The sequence below is a fragment of the Rhinoraja longicauda genome, chromosome 6 (genome assembly GCF_053455715.1).
Source record: "Rhinoraja longicauda isolate Sanriku21f chromosome 6, sRhiLon1.1, whole genome shotgun sequence".
NCBI lineage: Eukaryota > Metazoa > Chordata > Chondrichthyes > Rajiformes > Arhynchobatidae > Rhinoraja > Rhinoraja longicauda.
In genome coordinates, this window is record NC_135958.1 from 8667668 (window position 1) to 8695482 (window position 27815).

Here is a 27815-nt window from a genome sequence, read left to right on the forward strand (position 1 = left end):
GGCCAAGTCAGTGGATATTTTTAAGGCGGAAATTGACAGATTCTTGATCAGTACGGGTGTCAGGGGTAATGGGGAGAAGGCAGGGGAATGGGGTTTAGAGGGAAAGATAGATCAGCCATGATTGAATGGCAGAGCAGACTCGATGGGCCGAATGACCTCATTCTGCTCCTATCACTTATGAACTTTTGTTCAAAGCCACTCTTTACAGAATTGAAGCATTTGCAGTTTAACTTAAGAAATGAATGTAGTTGGCTCCTGGTTCAATATAAATTTAATAATGGTAATACGCCATCGGAGTTCAGCGGCCTCAGTATTAAAAAGGGAGCATTGTTTGATTCTGTTAATGATAACATGGGACTTTTTTAAGTGCAACATTCCAATCTGGTGGAGTAAATGCTGCAACAGAGGACAATTGATCTAGGTCTTGTTTGAAAGGATTCTGGTGTGTGTAGAAAGTATGATAGACACAAAACGCTGGGGTCAGACAGCATCTCTGGAGATGCATCTTCTTTGCCACAGAAGGCTGTGGCGGCCAAGGCAGTGGATATATCTCAGACAGAGATAGGTAGATTCTTGATTAGTACGGGTGTCAGAGGTTATGGGGAGAAGGCAGGAGAATGGGGTTAGGAGGGAGAGATAGATCAGCCATGATTGAATGGCAGAGTAGATTTGATGGGCCGAATGGCCTAATTCTACTCTTATCATTTATGAACTAATGAATAGGTGATGTTTCGGGTGGAGATGCTTCTTCAGACTGAGAGTCAAGGGAAAGGGACAGATATAGACGGTGATATGGAGAGTAAATGAATGAAAGATATGTGAAAAAGTAATGATGATAAAGGAAGCAGGCCATTGTTAGCTGTGAGCTCGGTGAAAACGAGTTACAGACATTAAGACTCAACATAATGACTGTTTAGTAGTTTAGTTCAGTCTAGTTTATTGTCACGTGTACCGAGGTACAGCGAAAAGCCGTTGTTGCGTGCTAACCAGTCAGCGGAAAAACGGTACATGATTACAATCGAGCCATCTACAGTGTAATTGATAAGGGAACAGCGTTCAGTGCAAGGTAAAGCCAGCAAAGTCCGATCAAGGATATCACATTTTGAAGGTAAGGAATGTTGCTGTAGGAATAGAGATTAAAGAGTGTGGAGCGATTGTAATATGTGACTGTAGATCTGCTTCTGTGGCCAGCACGCAAATAGTCGCCTGGGTTGGGCGCCATCTTGGAATTTAACTTGAAGCCAGTACGACTTGGGTGGGGGAGGGATGGGGAGTGGGGGGGGGGATGCAAGGGTTACTTGAAGTTAGAGAAGTCAATTTTCATACCGCTGGGTTGTCAGCTGCCCAAGTGAAATATGCGGCGCTGTTCCTACCGTGTCACCTCCAGCACAAGTACAGATATGCTTGTACAAAGCATGGGATGGTGGGACGGTGCCCACTGCAGATTTTGCCACCAGTGATTGTGGTTTGTTGTTACCACACAGCTTCTTGCCAATCCAGCATTTGGCCTAAATGTTCATCCCGAACCAACCAAATTCAGCGGCTGTATTTTTATAACCCCCTCTGCTGCACACGTATCACTGCCCACCCGTCGAGTGCATTTACTGTTTGTCAGGAGTGCAAAGTACTCAACATATGAGGCTTTACGACAGGCCATCTGTTAGTGCTGGATCGCTGGAAGATTGTCAAAGACGTCTAAAAATAAGCGGACAAAAATACTCCGAAAGAAAGACAATTCAACGCTTTGTTTTATTGTTTGGGGGAAAGGTGTAAATAAAGGTTTGGCCCTGTGATAACATCTATTCAATCTGCAAATCCTTTCAGCTGCATGAGGTTTAGGTGTGAGCTAATGATGTAGCTGTCAGGACAGCTGAAGTTTATTAAAACCTGCTCTGAGACTCACGGTACGTGTTGCTTATAGATATATATCCTCTGACTCTTGTGATGGCTTTAAGCAGAAATAATGATGTGAATGACATGGCATCCCAGTGGCGCAGCGGTAGAGTTGCTGTGTCACAGCGCCAGGGACCCGGGTTCCATCCTGACTACGGGTGCTGTCTGTACGGAGTCTGTACCTTCTCCCCGTGACAGCGTGGGGTTTCTCCGGGTGCTCCGGTTTCCTCTCGCACTCCAAAGACGCGCAGGTTTGTAGGTTGACTGGCTTCAGTAAATTGTCCGCTAGCGTGTAGGGTGGAGCTAGTGTACGGGTGATCGCTGATCGGCACGGACTCCGTGGGCCAAAGGGCCTGTTTTCATGCCGTATCTCGAAACTAAAATAAACTAAACTGAAATATAACTGTAAATTCTGACATGTTTGAGATTAGTGCCAGTCTGACATGTTAAATACTGCTGAGCATTAAATTATTGCAGATTGAAACCAGATAGGTTCCACTAAATCAGTGTGAAGTGAATGTAAAGATGGGGGGGGGGGGGGGGATGGAATGTCTTTATTACTATCGATTGTCCAGGAGACATGTTAACTGCACACCACATCAGCTACTCAACTGCCAACACTCCCCTTGTTGAGCAGACTGGCTTTAATGCGCACTCACAGCAGCCCTGTTTAAGCAGTAATTGAGTGAAGCTTGAAGGTAGACACAAAGTGCTGGAGAGATGCAGTGGGTCAGGCAGTGTCTCTGGAGAGCAGGGACCCCAAAGAGTCCAACCCCGAAACGTCACCCATTCCTTCTCTCCGGAGACGCTGCCTGTCCCGCTGAGTTACTCCAACGTTCTGTGTCTATCTTCGGGTGTAAACCGGCATCTGCATTTCTTTCCTACACATTGAGTAAAGGCCGCTGTGTTGTGGAGGCATGAAATTGTTTGAAAAGGTTGGATGGAAATTCAAGTCTTTAAACGTGAACCTAAACGGGTTCAAACCCAGTGGTTTCGAACACTGAACGCAAATGAATAGAGTCCTTAGACTTTAGAGATACAGTGCGGAAACGGGTTCTTCGGCCTACTGAGTCTGCGCTGACCAGAAATACCCGTACATTAGCACTATCCTACACGCTAGGAACATTTTTTAATTTTTTTTTTACTGAAGCCAATTCACCTACAAACCTGTACGTCTTTGGAGTGTGAGAGGAAACCATGTTGCAGTTGTATAAGACCACCTCATGTTGCAGTTGTATGAGACGTTGGTGAGGCCGCATTTAGAATATTGTGTTCGGTTCTGGGCACCATGTTATGGGAAAGATATTGTCAAGCTTGAAAGGGTTCAGAAAAGATTTACGAGGATGTTGGCAGGACTAGAGGGTGTGAGCTATAGGGAGAGGTTGAGTCGGCTGGGTCTTTATTCCATGGAGCTTAGGAGGATGAGGGGAGGTCTTATAGAGGTGTAGAAAATCATGAGGGGAATAGATCGGGATTCCTATTATATCTTTTCCCCTTTACCTTGAACCTATGTCCTCTGGTCCTCAATTCCCCTACTCTGGGCAAAAGACTGTGCATCTACCCGATCTATTCCTCTCATGATTTTGTACACCTCTATAAGATCCCCCCCTCATCCTCCTGCGCTCCATGGAATAGAGACCCGGCCTAAACCTCTCCCTATAGCTCACACCCTTTAGTCCTGGCAACATCTTCGTAAATCTTTTCTGAACCCGTTCAAGCTTGACAATATCAAAGACTGGCTTTGACATTTCCACCCTGGGATAATATTTCCGACTGTCTGCCCTAATGTAAAACTGTAAATTGTCCCTAGTGTGTAGGATAGTGCTAGAGTGTGGGGTGATTGTTGGTCGGCACGGTCTCGGTGGGCCGAAGGGCCTGTTTGTGAGTTCCCTTCAGGCATTCCCAGTTTGAACCTGCACTCCCCTTGTTGTCACTAAATGGAGACAGTAACAGGTGAGGCTTTAAGTGAAAGAAGAGGCACAAAGTGCTGGAGTAACTCAGCAGATCCGGCAGAACATGGAAAGATGGGTCGGGACTTTTCTTCAGACATGGTAACTATCCACCTTCTCCAGGGATGCTGCCATTTTCCAATGTATTTCTCTCTTTTGCACTTAAATTATGGTGGGGCACATATAAATCTGATGTAAATAATCTAAAAATATTAATTTAACTCCCATCCCCTCCTCCCTATGCCCCACCTTGCATCCATGTTTCCCTTTCCACTTTATATTTCTTCCTTTCCTCTGGCTTCACAATTCACACATCTTATCTCTATATCTCCTTCTCCCACTCCTTTTATCTTTTCATCTTGGGCCTTTGTCCAACCATCTGTATCCACCAATCCCTCAAATATATTTATTTGGGGTTTGAAGTATTTGTTCCAATTACTTGTGAATATTCTCGTGCAGCAGCAGGGTCGAATAAATAACAATTGTGACATCTGGTGGGCATTTAGAATAAGGAAGTGCTGACGGGATAACGGTGGGATCACGAGCTTACCTGGCAGACCTGTTCGCAACCAACTCCTGAGGAGTGAGAGTAATTTGAGGCTGCAAAATCTATAACAATGCGTTCACACATAGTATGTGTCTCTCTCTTTCTCACATTCACTCTCTTGCACGCATGCACGCACTGCTGGTTTACAAAAAAAGTGCTGGAATAACTCTGGAGGATCCTGTGAAACGTCACCCCTCCACCTTCTCCAGAGACCCGCTGAGTTACTCCAGCACTTTGTGAACTTTTACATGGATCAATTGTATTACACATTGGCCTTTGCACTTGCATTGTAAAGCAATTCAAGAGAGAAATCTTCAGTAACACCGTAAAACGAATATCCTTATAATTAGAGATTACAGTGGCACAGCGGTAGAGTATAGGGTCAGAGACCCGGGTTCGATCCTGACTACGGGTGCTGTCTGTACGGGGTTTGTACGATCCCCCCGTGACCACGTGGAGTTTCACAGGGAGAACGTGGATTAATGTGAGGTTATCCACTTTGGTGGTAAGAACAGGAAGGCAGATTATTATCTGAATGGTGTCAGATTATGAGAAGGGGAGGTGCAAAGAGACCTGGGTGTGTGTTTGTACATCAGTCATTGAAAGTAAGCATGCAGGTAGAGCAGGCAGTGAAGAAAGCCAATGGCATGTTGGCCTTCATTGCAAGAGGATTTAAGTCTAGGAGCAAGGAGGTCCTACTGCAGTTGTACAGGGCCCTGGTGAGACCGCACCTGGAGTATTGTGTGCCATTTTGGTCTCCTAATTTGAGGAAAGACATTATTGCTATTGAGGGAGTGCAGCGTGGGTTCACCAGGTTAATTCCCGGGATGGCGGGACTGTCTTATGATGAAAGAATGGGTCGACTGGGCTTGTATTCGCTGGAATTTAGAAGGATGAGAGGGGATCTTAAAGAAACATGTAAAATTCTTAGAAGATTGAACAGGGTAGATGCAGGAAAAATGTTCCCGATGTTGGGGGAGTCCAGAACCAGGGGCCACAGTTTAAGAATAAGGAGTAGGCCATTTAGGACTGCGATGAGGAAAAACTATTTCACCCAGAGAGTTGTGAATCTGTGGAATTCTCTGCCACAGAAGGCAGGGGAGGCCAATTCACTGGATGTTTTCAAGAGAGAGTTAGATTTAGCTCTTAAGGCTAACGGAATCAAGGGCCGGAACGGGGTACTGATTTTGGATGGCTCGAGGGGCTGAATGGCCTACTCCTGCACCTATTTTCTATGTTTCTCCGGGTGCTCCGGTTTCCTCCCACAGATGTACAGAGTTGTAGGTAAATTGGCTTCGGTAAAAATTGTAAATTGTCCCTGGTGTGTGGGATAGTGCCAGTGTATGGGTTGTTCACTGGTTGGCGTGGACCTGCTGGGCTGAAGGGCCTGCTTCACGTGCTTCCTCTCAAGTCTAAAGGCTGAGATTTGGGCTTGATATGCTTGAGTTAAGAAGGGTGACTGTTAGCCTTCAAAGAACAATGGCGCCGATTCAGATAGTTTATCATTATATAATTCACACCATACTGACGTGAAAATGAAAAAAGCTGGTGAAATATCCTGAAACCATTGGCGAAAGAATAATCATGTAGTGAAAGCAATTATCCCAGGTAGCTCAGCTGCTAGAGCCACTGCCTCACAACCCCAGAGTCCCGGGCTCGATCCTGACTACGGGTGCTGACTGTGTGGAGTTTGTACGTTCCCCCTGGGACCGTGTGGGTTTTCTCCAGGTGCTCCGATTGTCTACCACATCCAAAGACATACAGGTTTGTATGCCAATTAGCTTCTGAAAACTGTAGATTGTTGCTGGTGTGTAAGGTAGTGCTAGTGCATGGGGTGATCGCTAGTTGGCGTGGACTCGATGGGCCAAAGGGTCTGTTTCCGCGCTGATTCTCAAAAGTCTAGTCTCTAATTGGCCTCTGTAAAATTGCCCCTAATTTGTCGGGAGTGAGATAACACAGAATTATTGTGAACAGATGATAGATGGTTGGCATCGAATCGGTGGGCCGAAGGGCCTGTTTCCACGCTGTATCGCTTAAACCAAACCCTGTCATAAAAATGTAAGATCGACACAAAATGCTGGATTAACTCAGCGGGACAGGCAGCATCTCTGGAGAGAAGGAATGGGTGACGTTTCGGGTCGAGGCCCTTCTTCAGAATCATACAAATGTATTTCGCCGTTAACTGTTACTCTTCTGAATTGCCATTGGATGTATTTCAAGTGTCTTAAAGAATCTTAAACTGCACCTTAATATTTGTTTTATGAAAGGCATATTTCAAAAGAACCCTTCCTTTCTCAAAGAAAAAACAAGTGACATTGATTTAACCTAGTGACTAGTTTAAACGAAAAAACGGGATTGATAAAAAAGGAAATAACTCTTTAATTTGTCAGTGGTGTAAAGTGCATTAGGTCACATTAACATATCATTTAGTTGTGGCATATATCCAGCTCTCTACTGCAGTAACTGATAAAACATCAATTTCTGGCACAAGGATCTATCCACACAGCTGTCACCAACATCACATCACTTCCCAACTAACAGCGAGCTTTCATGTTAAAGTGATAGTACATTCATCTAAATTTTTAATAATCTCCGTTTTTCGAGGAGAGGTGTGTGTCAATGCCAGTGTCCTTCAGAAGTCCTAGTGTGCAATGTCAGGCTTCTACCCGGTGGGCGGCCTCACCGCGCCAGTGACCCGGGTTCGATCCCGACCAGCGCAGAGTTTGTACGCTCTCCCCGTGACCTGCGTGGGTTTTCTCCGGGTGCTCCGGTTTCCTCCCACACTCCAAAGACGTGCAGGTTTATTGGCTAATCGGCTACCCTGATATGCAGGAGAGAACGAATGTGCGGGTGATTGATGGTCGGCGTGAACTCGGTGGGCCGAAGGGCCAGTTTCCACGCTGTATCTCGAAACCAAACTAAACTAAACTAAAGTCAAACATCCATCCAATTCCGCATTAAAGTATCTTAGCCGCAATAGTTAAAAAGCTTCAGTTTTAAAAATACTTCTGACACCTCTTTCATTTAAAATGTTTTCTTCTTTGTTTATCTCCACTCTTGTTGTTTTCTTAACGAGCAGACAGTGCATCTGGAATATAACGGGTGCAAATTAGCAGTTGCCACAAGGAGTTGTGAGAGAACAATTTCCTTTTTGTTGTTTTGTTTCCCATTGCGGTGAAGATGCAGAAATTAGGTGTGGCTCCCTGCCTTGGCCAAGGTGGAAAATTATTTGTTTAACGAATTACAGGCTATGGGTCTTGAAGCTGGCACTCTGTAAATGCTGTAGATACTTATATAATTATATACACACACACACACACACATGTGTGTATATATGTCTGAAGAACGGTCTTGACCCGAAACATCACCCATTCCTTCTCTGCAGAAATGCTGCCTGACCCGCTGAGATACTCCAACATTTTGGGTCTATCTTCAATTTAAACCCACATCTGGAGTTCATTCCTATATATATATGCTGCCAGTCCCACTGAGTTACTCCAGCATTTTGTGTCTATTATATATATATATATATATATATTTACACATACAGAATGTGTGTTTATATATATATATATACACATCGTGTGTGTGTGTGTGTAGATATATATATATATTCCTTCTCTCCCGAGATGCTGCCCGACCTGCTGAGTTACTCCAGCACTTTGTGAAATAAATACCTTCGATTTGTACCAGCATCTGCAGTTATTTTCTTATACTATATATATACACACAGTATATATATATATGTGTGTGTGTATATATATTAGACACAAAATGCTCGAGTAACTCAGTGGGACAGGCAGCATATACACACTCACACGCATATAATATAAATACACACACACACATAAATGTAGTACTGAATGTCACCTCAGTTCTAAGATCTCACTGACAAAATCTTTGAATAACATTCATGCCTCATTTACTTTCAAATATGAATCTGGATGAAAGCACTGAAAATTCACCTTTTAATATTTCTATTAAAATCTGATAAGAGAAATTAATTTGCTATCTGCAGCAAATTGCCATTAATATATGACATGATGCCAATGGATTGACTGTAACTGGGTATTTAGTGAGATGTCTGATCTTGGCCCTTCTAATGCTGATGTAACCCATCATCATTTGTGGGAGCTATCCTGAGAATATTGGCCCAAAATAGCATTTTAATTTTTTTTTGTTTTTGTTTTTTTGTTGAAAGAAAGGCTTTGTGAGACTGCTGTTCCCCCAGGAGGTTGCGTTTGCCCACTATCAGATAGTGGGACAGATGTGCTGGTGATGAGCGTGGCACATCTGTCTCTGTACAATGTGCTACCAGGAAAAGCGGGTCAGGCAGCGGGAGAGAGAGCACAGCTGCACATCCCCAAACTGGCTGCCGTCCAAGGTGGTACATTCACCATGGGGACATGAGGCAATCTAATAATCTCCACAGATCTTTTCTCTCCCGGAAAATGGAAGTTTATGACAATCGGTGTTACTTTATATTTGTTGCAACTTGGTAGAATTGATGGATTATTACCGCGCCGAATTAGCTTTAAATCACTATTAGCTTATTCTTATGAGAGGGCTCGAAGCCTAAAGACAGACACAAAATGCCGGAGTAACTCAGTGGGACAGGCAGCATCTCTGGGGAGAAGGAACGGGTGACGTTTCAGGTCGAGACCCTTCTTCAGACTTGAATACTAATGACTATTTCAAAAGACTTGTGTGTCGACAGTAAGCTAATACAATTACCTAATTACCTCATAACAAAGGCCATTTTTAGAGCATTGTGTTCGGTTCTGGGCACCATGTTGTAGGAAAGATGTTGTCAAGCTGGAAAGGGCGCAGAGAAGATTCACGAGGATGTTGCCAGGACTCGAGCTAGGACCTCTCTCTAGTTGGTGGTAGGATGGTTCAGTTGCCTGACAAATAGCCGGGAAGAAACTGTCCCTGAATCTGGGGGGGTGTGCGTTTTCACACTTCTGTACTGATGGGAGTGGGGAGAAGAGGGAGTGTGTGAGGGAGGTGGTTTATTAAAAAAGCCATACATTGCTGGAGTAACTCAATTATGCTTTTTAATCCCTGTTTATCTACATTTGAATCGAGATCAGACAGAACAGACAAGGTTAAACTACTGGGAAAAAGAGAATAAGGCACAATTTACAACAGCAAATAGCAAAAGGTTTATTGTCCAGCGGCCCAAAGTTCCTTTTTTCTTTAGAAATCTTGGTAGTAAGATTTGGATTGGTAGTAAGGAAGGCAAATTCAATGCTAGCATTTATATCATGAGGACTGGAATACAAAATCAGAGACGTAATGCTGAGTCTCTATAAAGTGTGGCCAGGCCGCATTTGGAGTACCGTGAACAAATCTAGCCCCCATATCTGAGGAAGGACGTGCTGGCTCTGGAGATGGTCCAGAGGAGGTTTACAAGAATGATCCCAGGAATGAGTGGGTTAACATCTGAACAGCGCTTGACAGCACTGGGCTTCTATTCGCTGGAGTTTAAAAGGTTGAGGGGGGGGGACCTCATTGAAAGTTACAGAATAATGAAAGGCATAGGTAGAGTGGATGTGGAGAGGATGTTTCCACTGGTGGGAGAGTCTAGGACCAGAGTCAAAGGGTGCTCTTTTAGAAAGGGGGTGAGGAGGAACTTCTTTAGTCAGAGGGTAGGTAATCTATGGAAGTCATTGCCACAGAGGGCTGTGGAGTGGGTATTTTTAAGGCAGAGATAGATAAATTCTTGATTAGAACAGGTGTCAAGGGTTATGGGGAGAAGGCTGGAAAATGGGATTAGGAGGCAGAGATCAGCCATGATCGAATGGCAGAGTAGACTCGATGGGCCGAATGGCATAATTCTACTCCTATATCTTGTGAACTCTGTAAGAATTCCTGACGAACATTTTTACAGTGGAGTCACTTTAGGCTTTAATATTTGGCCAGACTGTCGGGACTGTCATATGTTGAAAGACTGGAGAGACTAGGCTTGTATACACTGGAATTTAGAAGGATGAGAGGGGATCTTATCGAAACGTATAAGATTATTAAGGGGTTGGACACGTTAGAGGCAGGAAACATGTTCCCAATGTTGGGGGAGTCCAGAACCAGTTTAAGAATAAGGGGTAGGCCATTTAGAACAGAGATGAGGAAAAACTTTTTCAGTCAGAGAGTTGTGAATCTGTGGAATTCTCTGCCTCAGAGGGCAGTGGAGGCCAATTCTCTGAATGCATTCAAGAGAGAGCTAGATAGAGCTCTTAAGGATAGCGGAGTCAGGGGGTATGGGGAGAACGGGGTACTGATTGAGAATGATCAGCCATGATCACATTGAATGGCGGTGCTGGCTCGAAGGGCCGAATGGCCTACTCCTGCACCTATTGTCTATTGTCTATTTTGGTGTGGTTCTCTTCCAATTGGCATTGGGAGATTCTGAGCAAGATTATGTTGCCGGGACTCGAGGGACTGAGCTATAGGGAGAAGTTGGGCAGGCCAGGACTTCGTTCGTTGGAGCGCATGAGGCTGTACATGATCACAATCGAGCCGTCCACAGTGCACAGATACAGGATAAAGGGAATATAACATTTAGTGCAAGATAAAGCTGAGTAAAGTAGCTCAGGGCCGCTCTCTCGTTGTTGGTAGGATGGTTCAGTGCCTGATAACAGCTGGGAAGAAACAGCCCGTGAATCTGGAGGAATGAGCAAGATTGCACAGTTAAGAACGTTACACAATTTTCAAAAGTTAATTTTGTAGTAATGTGACATTCAAAACAAATGCTTGGCACAGCAAAAAGAAATAAAAAGTGAATGTTGCCACATCATATCCCTCTCATCTGGGCACACAGAGGCCAGGTAGGGTTTAAAATGTACCCACACGAGGGGCGGCACGGTGGCGCAGCGGTAGAGTCGCTGCCTCACGGCGCCAGAGACCCGGGTTCCATCCTGACTACGGGTGCTGTCTGTACGGAGTTTGCACGTTCTCCCCGTGACCTGCATGGGTTTTCTCCGGGATCTCCGGTTTCCCCCCACACTCCAAAGACGCGCAGGTTTGTGGGTTAATCGGCTTGGTACATTTGTAAATTGTCCCGAATGTGTGCAGCATAGCGTTAGAATGCGGGGATCGCTGGTCGGCGTGGACTCAGTGGGTCAAAGCACCTGTTTCCGCGCTGTCTCTCTATTCTAAACTAAATTAATATAAATCTTGGGAATCGTGAATATCAAACCATTGATATCTTTAACTACACTCACCTTAGACAGCGGTGTCTTACCAGCAGTGATTCAGACACACCACAGCTTAAAGTCTGAGCAGGTTTTGTATGGAATCGTTTGTCTTCTCAGCTTTCTACTTCTTCAGATGGAGCATCAATGCAGATATATATTCCGACATTTGAACATTATATTTTTTTGCCCACGTATGCAGCCCAGTGTAACAAAGCAGTAACAACAGGGGAATCAGCTGCACCCAATGTCATTAACTCGTGTCGGGAGAACGGGTTGTAATACTGCATTGTATTAAAGTGTAAATGCCCAGGCCTGGGTGTTCACCTTTCAATGGTACTTGATTAAATTCATATTTCTGAAGATGGAATTGGAGACTATGAATTGGATCAATTCAGGCGCATGAATGCTGGAAACATACTTTCTTGAGCCAAAGGTTTATCACGGCACGTTGCCGCAGCAGTAGAGTTACGCCTTACAGCACCAGAGACCCGGGTTCCATCCCGACTAAGGGTGCTGCCTGTACGTAGTTCGTACGTTCTCCCCGTGACCTGCGTGGGTTTTCTCCGCGATTTTCGGTATCCTCCCACACTCCATAGATGTACAGGTTTGTAGGTTAATTGGTTTTGATATATATATTTTTTAATTTTAATTGTCCCTAGTGTGTGTAGGATAGTGTTAATGTGCAGGGATCGCTGGTCGGTGCGGTCTCGGTGGGCCGAAGGGCCTGTTTCAGCACTGCGTCTCTCAACTAAACTGAAGTTAAAACGAGAAATTGAGCAGAAGTGAAAAGTGGTGGGGAATTGTTTGATTCTCAGAGCAGATACTGAAAGGAAAACCGAACTCCTTGTTGTGAAGCACAGGTATTCTGCTTCCCTCTTCTGGTGGGAAAACAGAATTTGCTGAATACTGGCAAAAAACGCGTTAAAGATGAAAATACTGACACGATCATCTCTCCTTCTCGACATTATGAACAATAATTGGATGGGCTACGTATGGTCTGAAGCGGTAACTTCCAATTGAAAGTGTCAATGTATAGCTCATCATATATACACAACGTTTTTGATTAGTACGGATGTCAGGGGTTATGGGGAGAAGGCAGGAGAATGGGGTTAGGAGGGAGAGATAGATCAGCCAAGATTGAATGGCGGCTTGGACTTGATGGGCCGAATGGCCTAATTCTACTCCTATCGCTTATGATCTTATGAACACGCTGGAGTAACTCAGCAGGTCAGCCATCATCTCTGGAGGAAAGGAATCGGTAACGTTTCGGGTTACTTCAGTCTGAAGAGGTGTTCCAACCCAAAATGTCACCTATTTCCTCTCTCCAGAGATGCTGCCTGTCCCGCTGAGTTACTCCAGCATTTTGTGTCCGTCTTTGGTGTAAAGCAGCATCTGCAGTTGGAGCCGCTGCTTGGAGCGCCAGAGACCCAGGTTGGATCCTGACCTTCCTCGACATATATCTCATCATATGATCAACGTAGCATTAATATACATTTTATATCTCTAATTTCATCAGTTTTACATAATAAAAGTAGTATCGTATCTCCATCAGTTAGTGCCATACTGCAGGGATTTGCCCATGCTGACCAACATGTCCCATCTACACTAGTCCCACCTGCCCATGTTTGGCCCATATCCCTCTCAACCTTTCCTATCCATGTACCTGTGCAAATGTATTGTAAGTGCATTTAACGTACCTGTCTTAACTACCTCCTCCGGCAGCTCGTTCCACATACCCACCAACCCTCTGTGTGAAAATGTTGCCCCTCAGGTTCCTATTAAATCTTTCCCCTCTCACCTTAAACCTATGTCTTCTGGTCCTTGAAAAAAACAATTGTCTCGTGTGCAGGTGTGTCAGATGTAAGGTGCATATTGTGCTTCATGACTAATGGTGATGTTTATTGTGCTGATGCAGCAGATCAAAGGTATGTGTGTCAGACATAGACACAGAAAGCTGGAGCAACTCAGCAGGACAGGCAGCATCTCTGGAGAGAAGGAATAGGTGATGTTTCGGGTCGAGACCCTTCTTCAGACTGAGTCAGGGGAGAGGGAGATGAGAGATATGGACGGTGATAGCGAGCAATATAGAACAAACGAATGAAAAATATGCAAAAAAGTAATGATGGTCGAGGAAATGTTCCATTGTTAGCTGTGGGCTTGGTGTTAACGGGTTGGACAGGCAATGAAACTCACCAGGATGACAGTGAAACTAGCACACCAGAGTACTAGAACAGTGTCGTCCTGGTGAGTTTCATGGAGTAATCCACCGGGTCAGGCAGCATCTCTGGAGAACTAGGATGGGTGACGTTTCGGGTCGGGCCCCTTCTTCAGTCTTTGTGTGTCAGAGTTCAGAGTGGCACTTTGGCGCAGCGGTATAGTCGCTGCCTAAAAATGCCAGAGACTCAGATTCCATCCTGACTACGGGTGCTGTCTGTACGGAGTTTGTACGTTCTCCTCGTGACCTGCGTGGGTTTTCTCCAAGATCTTCTGTTTCCTCCCACACCCCAAAGATGTACAGGTTTGGAGGTTAATTGGCCTTGGCATTAATGTAAAAATTGTCCCTAGTGTGTGTAGGATAGTGTTGGTGTGCGGGGATCGCTGGTCGGTGTGGACTCGGTGGGCCGAAGGGCCTGTTTCCGCGCCGCATCACTAAACTAAACTAGAAGGGCCTCGACCCGAAACGTCACCCGTTCCTTCTCTCCAGAGATGTTGCCTGTCCCGCCGAGATACTCCAGCTTTTTGTGTCTTATCTTCAAACTAAAAACTAAACCTTGTGTGGAGATTCTTGTTAAATCCAACCCTGTCGTTCCTGCAAAAGTGGCACCTCGTTACGGCTAATTGTTGCTTTGTGCCACCAAGCTAACCTGGTGCAAGTTTTCAAGCTCTCTGCAGTGAACGAACGAACGAGCGATTACTGGGTGGATGTGGACACGTGTTATTTATTCCTTGTGGGGTTTTTTTTTTGTCTTTTCAGAACCACATGATGAGTCAGCACACACAGTGAGGTGTCGGAACTTCGAGACATGCTCGCTCCAGAAGGCTCAACAGAGTCTCAGTGGGAGAGAACTTTTGAACATTACATCCAATCAAAGTGTCATTTGAAACCCAGATGTAAAACTAATGATTTGGCCATGAGGCACTGCTTTTATAAGCAGTTTGAAATGAATATTAATGTAACAGATTAAAAGTATTCTATGCTCAGTATTTTTCTGTCCAGCTTTTCAACTAGTGAATTCACAGCTTTTGCTTCTAATCAGAGTTATAGTGTGTTAGAAACATCAGTTTTGTTGCTGTTCTTTGTTGCTTAATGTAGTAAACTAATAGGTGTCGAAGATAACTAGATGTATTTTGTTAATACTTGCATTTAAATGCAGAATTAGCCAGTTGTGGTGACTGTGAAGTGATAGCTTGCCATTGTCAGAACATTTTTATTTTCTCTTTTTTTGTCAAAAGAAGAATGTTTTAATTTGGATTGACCAGTTCACGGTACAACGAGAAACTATGTAAAGAAAATCAATGATTACAGTGAAACTGGGTGGTGTTTGCTTCAACAATGTGATTTACCTGACTGCAATAACTAGGACAGTTTAATAAAGGGAAAACACGCACTTAATCTCTGTTTTGGTATCAGTATGAAACCGCACATGCGATCTATTATTCTGTGTACCAGAAGGTCATAAGGTCCTAAGGAATCGGAGTAGAATTAGGCCATTCAGCCCATCGAGTCTACTCCACCATTCAATCATGGCTGATCTGTCTCTCCCTCCTAACCCCATTCTCCTGCCTTCTCCCCATAGCCTCTGACGCCCATACTAATCAAGAATCTATCTATCTCTGCCTTAACAATATCCACTGACTTGGCCTCCACAGTCTTCTGTGGCAAAGAATTCCACAAGGTCTTGTGCGACATGGTGATTCTTAAAGCAAACACCGCCACACATCGCAACGCGCTTACAACATCAAAATACTGCAGATGCAACGTGTCTGCAATAAAACAAAAAGTCACAAAGTGCTGGGGTAACTCAGCAGGACAGGCAGCATCTTTGGAGAACCTGGTTAGGTGACCCGTTCAGTTACTCCAGCTTTTTGTGTCTTCCTTCGGTTTAAAGCAGCATCTGCAGTTCCTCCCTACAAATAGATCAGTGACTTTTGGATCGAGACCCCTTCTTTAAACACTGCTGAAAGGTCTCGAGCCAAAACGTCGCCTATCCACGTTCTCCAGAGACGCTGCCTGACCTGCTGAGTTACTCCAGCACTTTGTGCATTTTGCTGGAAATCGTAAAAAAATGGTCCACATCTGCGGAGAGAAAAAACGGAATCGATTTTTTGAGTCTGCGATCTTTCACAAGAATTAGTAATGCAAAACATGTCTCTTTTATACAGTATCATAGACAATGGAATTAGCTATGTAGTTTCCATCAGCATTGCACTTTGCATGTCTTACACACGTCTGGGTCACATAACTTAACTTCCCTTTGCACTGTGCAAGATCTCTTTAATTTACTGATTGAAATATAGACAATAGACAATAGACAATAGGTGCAGGAGGAGGCCATTCGGCCCTTCGAGCCAGCACCGCCATTCAATGTGATCATGGCTGATCATTCTCAATCAGTACCCCGTTCCTGCCTTCTCCCCATACTCCCTGACTCCGCTATCCTTAAGAGCTCTATCTAGCTCTCTCTTGAATGCATTCAGAGAATTGGCCTCCACTGCCTTCTGAGGCAGAGAATTCCACAGATTCACAACTCTCCTCCTGAAAAAGTTTTTCCTCATCTCAGTTCTAAATGGCCTACCCCTTATTCTTAAACTGTGGCCCCTGGTTCTGGACTCCCCCAACATTGGGAACATGTTTCCTGCCTCTAACGTGTCCAACCCCTTATACGGTATGGAAACAGGCCCTTCGGCCCGCCGAATCCACTGATCAACTAGTAGGCACTTGATCTATGTTATCCCACTTACCCATTCACTCCCTTCAGCAGTCAATTCATGTTGATAAGAAAGACAATTCATGTTGATAAGATTAGATCTTATTCACATTACATGTTGATTAATTGATTGATTGAACGATACAGCATGGAAGCAGGCCCTTCAGTCCACCGAGTCCACGTCAACTGTCAGTCACCAGTCACCCGTTCACACTAGTTCTATGTATTCGCACTTTCTCATCCACTCCCTGCACACTGGGGGCAATTTACAGAGGGCCAATTAGCCTACAAACCCACACGTCTTTGAGATATGGAAGGAAACCGGAGCACCCAGAGGAAACCCTCGTGGTCAGAGGGAGAACGTGCAAGCTCCACACAGACAGCTCCCGAGATCAGGATGGTACAGGGTCTCTACCAGCTGCTCCACAGTGCCTTTCGAATTGATTCGTGAAACCTTCAGTGATGTTGAGGTCAGGTTGGCCTGCAATGTACTCCAGTAACTGGACACTGAAACCTTGCTTCTGTTCCACGCCAACTTCTGTTGTGTGGGAGGGTTTTGTTCAAGTGTGAAGCGTGTCTGGAGAAAAGACAGAACAAGTGTTGGATCTGAGATGCTGGGCCGGCGTACTCAGGTAAGCTCGGTTTATCATTTGTTCTGAATGTTTTAATGCACACGTTGGTATTTGATGGGATGCAAATATTGCTCTGTGAAAGACTGGACTGTGCTGGACTGCCTCAGCAGATTAGGCATCTCCGACCGACACAGATAGGCAACGTTTCTGGTCGGGACCCTTCGTTATAGAAACAGAAAATTGGTGAAGGAGTAGGCCATTTGGCTCTTCGAGCCAGCACCGCCATTCAATATGATCATGTCCAAAATCAGTACCCTGTTCCTGCTTTCTCCCCATATCCCTTGATTCCATTAGCCCTAAGAGCTAAATCCCACTCTTGTTGGTGTACAACAACTCTCTTATAGTTAAGTGATTTAGAATTAGAAGTTTAAAAAATCACTCTGAAGAAGAACCTTTTAGTTTTCTGCCTTTAGTTTGAGTAAGTGCATCCACGCACCTTTTCAATACTGAATAACTATTGTCTGGAAAGAAATATTAATTGAATGATCAAAAATGATCAATTGTCTGAAGAAGGGTGTCGACCCGAAACGTCAATAGTCAATAGTCAATAGTCGTTTATTTGTCCCATACACATAAATGTGTAGTAAAATGAAACATTACCCGCAGTTGAACAATAAGACCAATAAGATTAATCAATAAAAATGCAATAACACATACAATCACAACTAACACCAAACAAAAAGAAACATCCATCACAGTGAGTCTCCTCCAGTCCCTCCTCACTGTGATGGAAGGCCAAAATGTCTTTTTCTCTTCCCTGCCGTCTTGTCCCGCGGTCAGGCTGTTGGATTTGCCACGTCGGGGCGGTCGGGGCTCCCGATATTGAAGCCCCCGCTGGGCGGTGAAAGGTCAACGGCCTATTTCAGGCCGCGCCGGACGGTGAAAGGTCCGCGACGGGCCGACCCAAGCCCCGCGATTCGGGGCGGGCGAACACGCTGCCTCTGCCGTTGCCGGAGCTCCCGATGTCGGCCCCCACCCAGGGGTCTGCGGGCTTCCGACGTCCACGCGGCCCGCGCCGGAGCCTCCGGAGACGAGTCGCAGCCGCGCCCGCAGCATCCGCAGGCAGCCAGCGCCGCAGGTGGTGAGTCCGCGCCGCGGGCTCTGCGAACCAGAGCCCCAGGTGTTCCCAGGTGAATGGCCGGTGGTAGGCCGCAACGGGAACGGAGACACGACACAGAACAAAGGTCACGTCTCCGTTCTGGAGAGAGAATGTTACAGTTCCCGTTCCCTCCCACCCCCCCCCCCAAAACATAACATACAACACTACATCATATTAAACTACAATTCAGACAAAAACAACAAAAAACACAAAAGACAGACGGACTGCAGGCAAGCCGCAGCTGCGACGCCATTCCTTCTCTCCTGAGATGCTGCCTGTCCCGCTGAGTTACTCCAGCATTTTGTGAAAAAATGACCAATTAATGAATTACTGAATAACATAGGTCATAGGGGTCGCACGGTGGCGCAGCGGTAGAGTCGCTGCATAACAGCACCAGGGACCGGGGTTCGATCCTGACTGCGGGTGCTGTCTGTACCGAGTTTGTACGTTCTCCCTAAGACCGCGTGGGTTTTCTCCAGGTGCTCCGGTTTCCTCCTACATTCCAAAGGCGTTCTCGTTTATAGGTTCATTGGCTTCTGCAAATTGTAATTTTCACATAGTGTGTAGGACACAACTAGTGTACGGGGTGATCGCTGGTCGAAGCCGGACACGTTGGGCCCGAGGGCCTGTTTCTAGGTTGTATCTCTAAACTAAAAAAACGAAAGCAGTTTGAATGCTACCAAAAGCACAAATATTCCTTCACCACCGAGATAAATGAAAGCATACTCAGTCTGAAGAAGGGTCTCGACCCGGAACGTCACCCATTCCTTCTCTCCAGAGATGCTGCCTGTCCCGCTGAGTTACTCCAGCATTTGGTGTCGACCTTAAGAGTCTTTGAACTTGGCATAGTTACCAGCCCCAGACTTCACAGAGTTAATGAACAGAATCCCCATCCCTGACTTTCTTCCAAGTAGTGTTACCACAGAATAATCAGACACACACAGCATCTAACCTTGAAAAAGGCTGCTGTGTGGAACAAGAATATTTTACACAAACAGCTTTATTAGACACAGCAGATCAAAACATTAAACTGCGGTCTTACAGCTCAGCAAATGACAGATTCTTTCCCAAAGCCAATAACATTACTTTCTATGGTTCAACATGAGCGTTTAATTTAGGCTTAAGGGAATACAGCCCAGAAACAGACCATACGACCCACCGAATCTGCGCCGAGCAACGGTGATCACCCGGTTTACCAGCAATATCTCACACACGCTAGGGACATTTTACAATTTACAGTAGCCAATTAACCTACAAACCTGCACGTCTTTGGAGTGCGGGAGGAAACCGGAGCACCCGGAGAAAACCCACGCAGTCACAGGGGGAGCGTACAAACTTCGTGCAGGCAGCACCCGAAGTCAGGATTGTTTACAAGAATGATCCCAGGACTTAGTAAGTTAACCTATGATGAGTGTTTGTCGGCACTGGGCCTGTACTCGCTGGAGTTTAGAAGAATGAGGGGGGACCTCATTGAAACATACAGAATAGTGAAAGACTTGGATGGAGTGGATGTGGAGAGGATGATTCCACTAGTGGGAGAGTCTAGGACCAGAGGTCATAACCTCAGAATTAAAGGACGTTCTTTTGGGAAGGAGATGAGGAGGAATTTCTTTAGTCAGAGGGTGGTGAATCTGTGGAAGTCTTTGCCACAGAAGGCTGTGGAGGTCGTCAGTGGATATTTTTAACATAGAAACATAGAAAATAGGTGCAGAAGGAGGCCATTCGGCCCTTTGAGCCAGCATCGCCATTCATTGTGATCATGGCTGATCGTCCTCAATCAATAACCCGTGCCTGCCTTTTCCTCATGTCCCTTGATTCCGCTAGCCCCTAGAGCTCTATCTAACTCTCTCTTAAATCCATCCAGTGATTTGCCTTCCACTGCCCTCTGTGGCAGAGAATTCCACAAATTCACAACACTCTGGGTGAAAAAGTTTTTTCTCACCTCAGTTTTAAATGGCCTCCCCTTTATTCTAAGACTGTGGCCCCTGGTTCTGGACTCGCTCAACATTGGGAACATTTTTCCTGCATCTAGCTTGTCCAGTAATTTTATATGTTTCTATAAGATCCCCTCTCATCCTTCTCAACTCCAGTGAATACAAGCCTAGTCTTTTCAATCTTTCCTCATATGTCAGTCCCGCCATCCCAGGGATCAATCTCGTGAACCTACGCTGCACTGCCTCAATTACAAGGATGTCCTTCCTCAAATTAGGAGACCAAAACTGTACACAATACTCCAGATGTGGTCTTACCAGGGCCCTATACAACTGCAGAAGAACCTCTTTACTCCTATACTGAAATCCTCTGATATACTGAAGGCCAACATTCCATTAGCTTTCTTCACTGCCTGCTGTACCTGCACGCCAACTTTCAGTGACTGATGTACAAGGACACCCAGGTCTCGCTGCACCTTCCTCTTACCTAACCTAACTCCATTGAGATAATATCATATCATATCATATCATATCATATATATACAGCCGGAAACAGGCCTTTTCGGCCCTCCAAGTCCGTGCCGCCCAGCGATCCCCATACATTAACACTATCCTACACCCACTAGGGACAATTTTTACATTTACCCAGCCAATTAACCTACATACCTGTACGTCTTTGGAGTGTGGGAGGAAACCGAAGATCTCGGAGAAAACCCACGCAGGTCACGGGGAGAACGTACAAACTCCTTACAGTGCAGCACCCGTAGTCAGGATCGAACCTGAGTCTCCGGCGCTGCATTCGCTGTAAAGCAGCAACTCTACCGCTGCGCTACCGTGCCGCCCTAATATATAAGAAGATAACTGCAGATGCTGGTACAAATCGAAGGTATTTATTCACAAAATGCTGGAGTAACTCAGCAGGTCAGGCAGCATCTCGGGAGAGAAGGAATGGGTGACGTTTCGGGTCGAGACCCTTCTTCAGACTGATCAATTGAGATAATAATCTGCTTCCTTGTTTCTGCCGCCAAAGTGGATAACCTCACATTTATCTATATTATACTGCATCTGCCATGCATCTGCCCACTCACTCAACCTGTCCAGGTCACCCTGCAACCCCCTAACATCCTCTTCACAGTTTACACTGCCACCCAGCTTTGTGTCATCCGCAAACTTGCTAGTGTTGCTTCTAATTCCCTCTTCCAAATCATTAATATATATGGTAAACAGTTGCGGCCCCAACACCGAGCCTTGCGGCACTCCACTCGCCACTGCCTGCCATTCTGAAAATTTACTCCTACTCTTTGCTTCCTGTCTGCCAACCAATTTTCTATCCATGTCAACACCCTACCCCCAAAGGAATAGGCAGAGATAGACAGATTCTTGATTAGTACGGGTGCCAGAGGTTATGGGGAGAAGGCAGGAGAATGGGGTTAGGAGGGAGAGATAGATCAGCCATGATTGAATGGTGGAGTAGACTTGATGGGCTGAATGGCCTAATTCTGCTCCTATTCCTTATGAGCTCATAAACCCAGGCCTCTGGCGCTGTGAGGCAGCAGCTCTACCACTTTGCCACTGTTCTGTAAGACTTCTTCTAAAAATGAACATTTTGCAACATTATGCTCTCTCCTCCATGGAGAATCCGACACACAGTTCAGCAACACACTGAAGATCTAAGTCCAGAGTCTTTTATCTTTGCACAAATACAATCGCTTACCAACCTTTTGCGTTGCCTTGCCTTCCTGTCTTGTTGATACTGCACCAACCGCCGCTGTTGGGCTATAACCGTGAGAGTAGGTTGCACCAAGTTTGTGGTATCTTGACGGGAACTTTTTGAATTTAACTCAATTCAATAGAGCTCTTAAAAGTCAAATAATACTTCTGAAGAGATCCCCAGAGTGGGACTTAAATATTGGTTTCAGCGAGTTTGACTATAAATAAGTGTAAATGACACAGCTGTGACTCAGTTTGCAGAGAACAAAGTCACTGGAGGACTTGATGTTGGTGATAGCCTGAAATGGTACTTGAATTTGTAATGATATTGTTTTGATCTCAGACACAATATCTTCCAGAGGAACCCTTTACACGACTTTATAATTAATTTAGATAAGAAATGGCATAATTTATGAGGAGAACAGAACAAGCGGCCTTGTGGAACCAAGGCAGAGATTAGCACCTTGAGTTTTTTGGAGAAGGTTCCACCTTCGTCTCATTTTAGAGAATAATTTCTTCTTCGCACAACTTGAATGGTAACTTGAATAACGTGATTCTTGATTAGTATGGGTGTCGGGCTTTGGGGAGAAGGCAGGAGAATGGGGTTGAGCGGGAAAGATAGATCAGCCGTGATTGAATGGCGGAGTAGACAATAGACAATAGGTGTAGGAGTAGGCCATTCGACCCTTCGAGCCAGCACCGCCATTCAATGTGATCATGGCTGATCATTCTCAATCAGTACCCCGTTCCTGCCTTCTCCCCATAGCCCCTGACTCCGCTATCCTTAAGAGCTCTATCTAGCTCTCTCTTGAATGCATTCAGAGAACTGGCCTCCACTGCCTTCTGAGGCAGAGAATTCCACAGATTTACAACTCTCTGACTGAAAACGTTTTTCCTCATCTCCGTTCTAAATGGCCTACCCCTTATTCTTAAACTGTGGCCGCTGGTTCTGGACTCCCCCAACATTGGGAACATGTTTCCTGCCTCTAACGTGTCCAACCCCTTAATAATCTTATATTCTTCGCACAACTTGAATGGTAACTTGAATAACGTGATTCTTGATTAGTACGGGTGTCGGTTTTGGGGAGAAGGCAGGAGAATGGGGTTGAGCGGGAAAGATAGATCATCCGTGATTGAATGGTGGAGTAGACTCGATGGGCCGAAATGCTATCATTTATGGGCACATAATAGATCTTGGGAAAGATTTTTGTCTAAACCATTGACAAAATTTGTCTGCTCAATATGATTAAGTCACAGAAACATACAAGTAACATCGAATGCAAAATCTGCATTTTTGATTGATGGATTGCAAGATACAGCACGGAGCCAGGCCCGAATGCCCACTGAGTCCACGCCGATCACTGATCACCCGTGCACACTAGTTCTATGTTGCCCCACTTTCCCATCCACTCCCTACACACCAGGGTAATTTACAGAAGCCCATGAACCTACAAACCTGCACGTCTTTGGAGTGTGGGAGGAAACCGGAGCACCCAGAGAAAACCCACGCGGTCACGGGGAGAACGTGCAAACTCCACACAGACAGCACCCAAGGTCAGGATCGAACCCGGGTTTCTGGCGCTGAGAGGCAGTAACTCTACCGCCGCGCCACCGTGCCGCTGACAAATAATATGTACTTTTATCTTTAACATGAAAATATCCTAAAGCACATCGCAGGAGCACTAATAAGGTTTGGTAATAGTTCAGGAACACTGCCATTTCCATGACTATTTAGATGAAACACTGGGTAAACTGGTAACTATTTGGCCACAGTGAAGTTCGGAAGGTGGAGTTCAACAGCTTTGAACAGCGGTGGCCCTTGTGTGTAGGATAGTGCTGGTGGACGGTATGATCACTGGTCGGTGCGGACTCGGTGGGCCGAGGGGCCTGTTTCCGCGCTGTACCTCTAAAGTCAAGTCCAAAGCTTTGTCAACGAACGACAGATCATGATGGAAATTAATAATCAGACTCTATATTTTGCATTCCGTGAGGACTAGGGCATTTTTACAGTCTCAGGTCTTCTTAATAAGCAGGGACTTCCCAGCTGTCGTTCTGCTTTTGATTCATGTATCTGTCACCCAAACTGCTGGGGAATAGCCACGCTAAATATTTCACCGAGTTCACAGAATCCTCATGCCCTTGTGAAATGTGCAGTGAGAGAGTGAGGCAACTTTGACACTTGCTGCAACACACAATAAACAGGGCGGCACGGTGGCGCAGCGGTAGAGTTGCTGCCTTACAGCGCCAGAGACCCTGGTTCGATCCCGACTGAGGGTGCCGTCTGTACGGAGTTTGTAAGTTCAACCCGTGACCTGCGTGGGTTTTCTCTGAGATCTTCGGCTTCCTCCCACATTCCAAAGACGTATAGGTTTGTATGTTAATTGGCTTCGTATAAATGTAAAATCGTCCCTTGCGTCTGTAGGATAGATAGTGTTACAGTGCGGAGATCGCTGGGCGATGCGGACTCGGTGGGCCGAAAGGGCCTGTTTCCACGCTGTATCTCTAAAACTAAAAACTAAATAAAAGATTGGAAACTTTCTCAATGCGGGTGTCAAGGGTTATGGGGAGAGGGCCGGAAAATGGGATTAGGAGGCAGAGAACCAGCCATGATTGAATGACAGAGTGGACTCGATGGGCCGAATGGCCTAGTTCTACCCCTATAAGTTGCGATCTTATGAATAAGTTTAAAGCATAAAAACACTCCCTCGGCCCGGTCAATAATTCAACTATCGTTTTTTTAATCATTTTGTTGGCATCCCCGTAATTCACCACCTGGATTCAGAGAGACATCCCGTGGCTTTCCCTGATGGCTGTGTGTTTGGGGAAAGGTGGGAGATGGAGGCCTGGTGGCTCGTGGCCAAGGTGTCGGACACTGTGACTAGGAACAGATGCAAGGAACCAAGAACGCCCCCAGGTTTCCCCACAACCAATCCCTTGCTCCACAACTCCGAACCTACTCTGCATCCTCCTTGAACTTCGTACCCTTTGATGGATCATTTTCACACCTTACCCTTCCATATCTCCACTCTCCCTCTCCCCTGACTCTCAGTCTGAAGAAAAGTCTCGACCCGAAACGTCACCCATTCCTTCTCTCCAGAGATGCTGAGTTACTCCAGCATTTTGTGTCTGTCTTCATAGCATTGCTCGTTGCTACGTCACTGGAGGCTGAACTGAGATTGTTTGCTATTCAATATGTCTGCTTTGAGCCCATTTCTCACTGCTGGCAAAGTTTTAGTTGAGTTTATTGTCACCTGTACCGAGGTACAGTGAAAATCTTTTGCTGCGTGCTAACCAGTCAGCGGAAAGACAATACATGATTACAATCGAGCCATTCACTGTGTACAGATACATGATAAGAGAATAACGTTTAGTGCAAGGTAAAGCCAGTAAAGTCCAATCAAAGATAGTCTAAGGTATTTATTCACAAAATGCTGGAGTACGATAGACTAAGAGTCGTCAAAGAGGTGGATAGTAGTTCAGGACTGCTCTCTGGTTGTGGTAGGATGGTTCAGTTGCCTGATAACAGCCGGGAAGAAACTGTCCCTGAATCTGGAGGTGTGCGTTTTCACACTTCTGTTCCTCTTGCTCGATGCGAGAGGGGAGGAGAGGGAGTGGCCGGTGTGCGACTGGTCCTTGATTATGCTGCTGGCCTTGCCGAGGCAGCGTGAGGGGTAGATGGAGTCACTAGAAGGGAGGTTGGTTTGTGCGATGGTCTGGGCTGCGTCCATAATTCGCTGCAATTCCTTGCGCCCTTGGATGGAGCTGTTCCCAAACGCAAGCTGTGACGCTTCCCGATAAAAAGACGTCTTCACCAGCTGCTGGTCCTTGCGAGGGCAGCGGACCAGGTTTCATTCAAGCCACATGCCCACCTCTCTGCACGATTTCTTCGAGGGTTATCTTGTTAGAGAAAGTAGTAGAAAGCTGTTTGATTTTTTAAACTATACCCACATTGCTACATTTAATTGTCATGCAGATCTACCAGACAGATTGTGGGCGGCACAGTGGTGCAGCTGTATCAGTTCGCAAGTTATAGGAGTAGAATCAGGCCATTCGGCCCATCGAGTCTACTCCGCCATTGAACCATGGCTGATCTATCTCTCCCTCCTAACCCCATTCTCCTGCCTTCTTCCCATAACCCTCGACACCCGTTCTAAACAAGAATTTGGCTGTCTCTGCCTTAAAAATATCCACTGGCTTGGTCTCCACAGCCCTCTGTGGCAACGAGTTCCACAGATTAACCACCCTCTGACTAAAGACGTTCCTCCTCACCTCCTTTCTAAAAGAGTGCCCTGCTAGAGCTGCTGCCTCACAGCGCCAGAGACCTGGATTCCATCTTGACCTCGCCTGCTGTCTGTGTAGAGTTTGCACGTTCTCTCTGTGACCATAAGGCCATAAGGAATGGGAGTAGAATTAGGCCATTCGGCCCTTCAAGTCTGCTCCGCCATTCAATCATGGCTGATCTATCTCTCCCTCCTAACCCCATTCTCCTGCCTTCTCCCCATAACCTCTGACACCTGTAGGCTAATCGGCCTCTGTAAATTGCCCCTAGTGTGTCGGGAGTGGATGAGAAAGTGGGATAACATAGAACTTGTGTGTCTCATCATTTTTTATACTTCTATCAGGTCTCCCCTCAAACTCAGGCGTTCCAGAGAAAACAATCTGAGTTTGTCTAACCTCTTCTGTAGTTAATACCCACTAATCTAGGGGGTATTAGTGACACCTGGAATCGGTAATCCTCAGAATTCATTTAGAATTGGTCGTCCTTATTTCTGCAAAATAACATTGCATTTTCTAACTTCGCAATTTTAGTTTGAAGATAAATTGGTGACTTTATGTTTTTTTTTTCTTCGTTTTCAGATCTCCAGATTAACGTGATTAGTCCAGTAAAATTCATCAAACAAAAAAAGACACAGAGTGCTGGAGTACTCAACGGGTCAGGCAGCATCTCTGGAGAACAAGGATAGGTTCATCATGTTCTCCAGAGATGCTGCCTGATCTGCTGAGTTACTCCAGCACTTTGTGTCCTTTTTTTTGTAAACAGGCATCAGCAGTTCCTTGTGCCGATATTAAAATATGTACTTCTGATTCACAATATTGTTTTGATTTTTAATACAGTGCTCCCATTGCCAACGTTAAACCTTTTGTTCATGGCTTCTTTCTTTCTACAAAGAGGGGCAAAGTACAAGGGAGATGTGTGGGACAAGTATTTATTTACACTGAGGGTGGTGGGTGCCTGGAACACGCTGCCTGGGGTGGTGGTGAAGGCAGATACGATAGTGGCATTAAAGAGACTTTTAGGTAGGCACATGGATAAGGACGAGTCTCACCCCGGCCACTCCCTCTTCTCCCCTCTCCCATCGGGCAAAAAGTATAGAAGTGTGAAAACGCACACCTCCAGATTCAGGGACAGTTTCATCCCAGCTGTTATCAGGCAACTGAACCATCCCACCACAACCAGAGAGCAGTGCTGAACTACCATCTACCTCTTTGGTGACCCTCAGACTATCCTTGATCAGACGTTGCTGGCTTTACCTTGCACTAAACGTTATTCCCTTATCCTGTATCTGCACACTGTAAATGGCTCGATTGTAATCATGTATTGTCTTTCTGCAGACAGGTCAGCACGCAACAAAAGCTTTTCACTGTACCTCGCTCGGTACACGGGACAATAAACTAAACTAAACTGGATATGCAGGGAATGGAGGCATATGGCAGATAAGAGTTGGTCTTGGCATCATGACCAGCACGGGCATTGTGGGCCGAAGGGCCTGTTCCTGTGCTGTGCTGTTCTATGTTCTTGTTCTTTTAATGAACTACCAGAGCAGATTCTGAGCACTGAGGACGAAATGGGGGAATGTGGAGATCATGATGCAGCTCTTTGTCAGTGGGAATATAATGGAGAGAACAATATAAAAGCCAGCACCTGAGGG

General features: G+C 45.6%; 1 protein-coding gene across 7 annotated transcripts in view; it reads left to right on the forward strand.

Moving 5' to 3' along the window:
- Nucleotides 1–15188, forward strand: part of znf423 (zinc finger protein 423) — a 341953-nt gene extending 326765 nt beyond the window's left edge. For all 7 annotated transcript variants that reach the window (XM_078400409.1, XM_078400410.1, XM_078400411.1 and 4 more), the window contains one exon: nucleotides 14560–15188. In XM_078400409.1, the coding sequence (XP_078256535.1) occupies nucleotides 14560–14589 (30 nt within the window). In that variant the 3' untranslated portion in view covers nucleotides 14590–15188. The remainder of the gene's footprint in view (nucleotides 1–14559) is intronic.
- Nucleotides 15189–27815: the final 12627 nt, after the last annotated feature.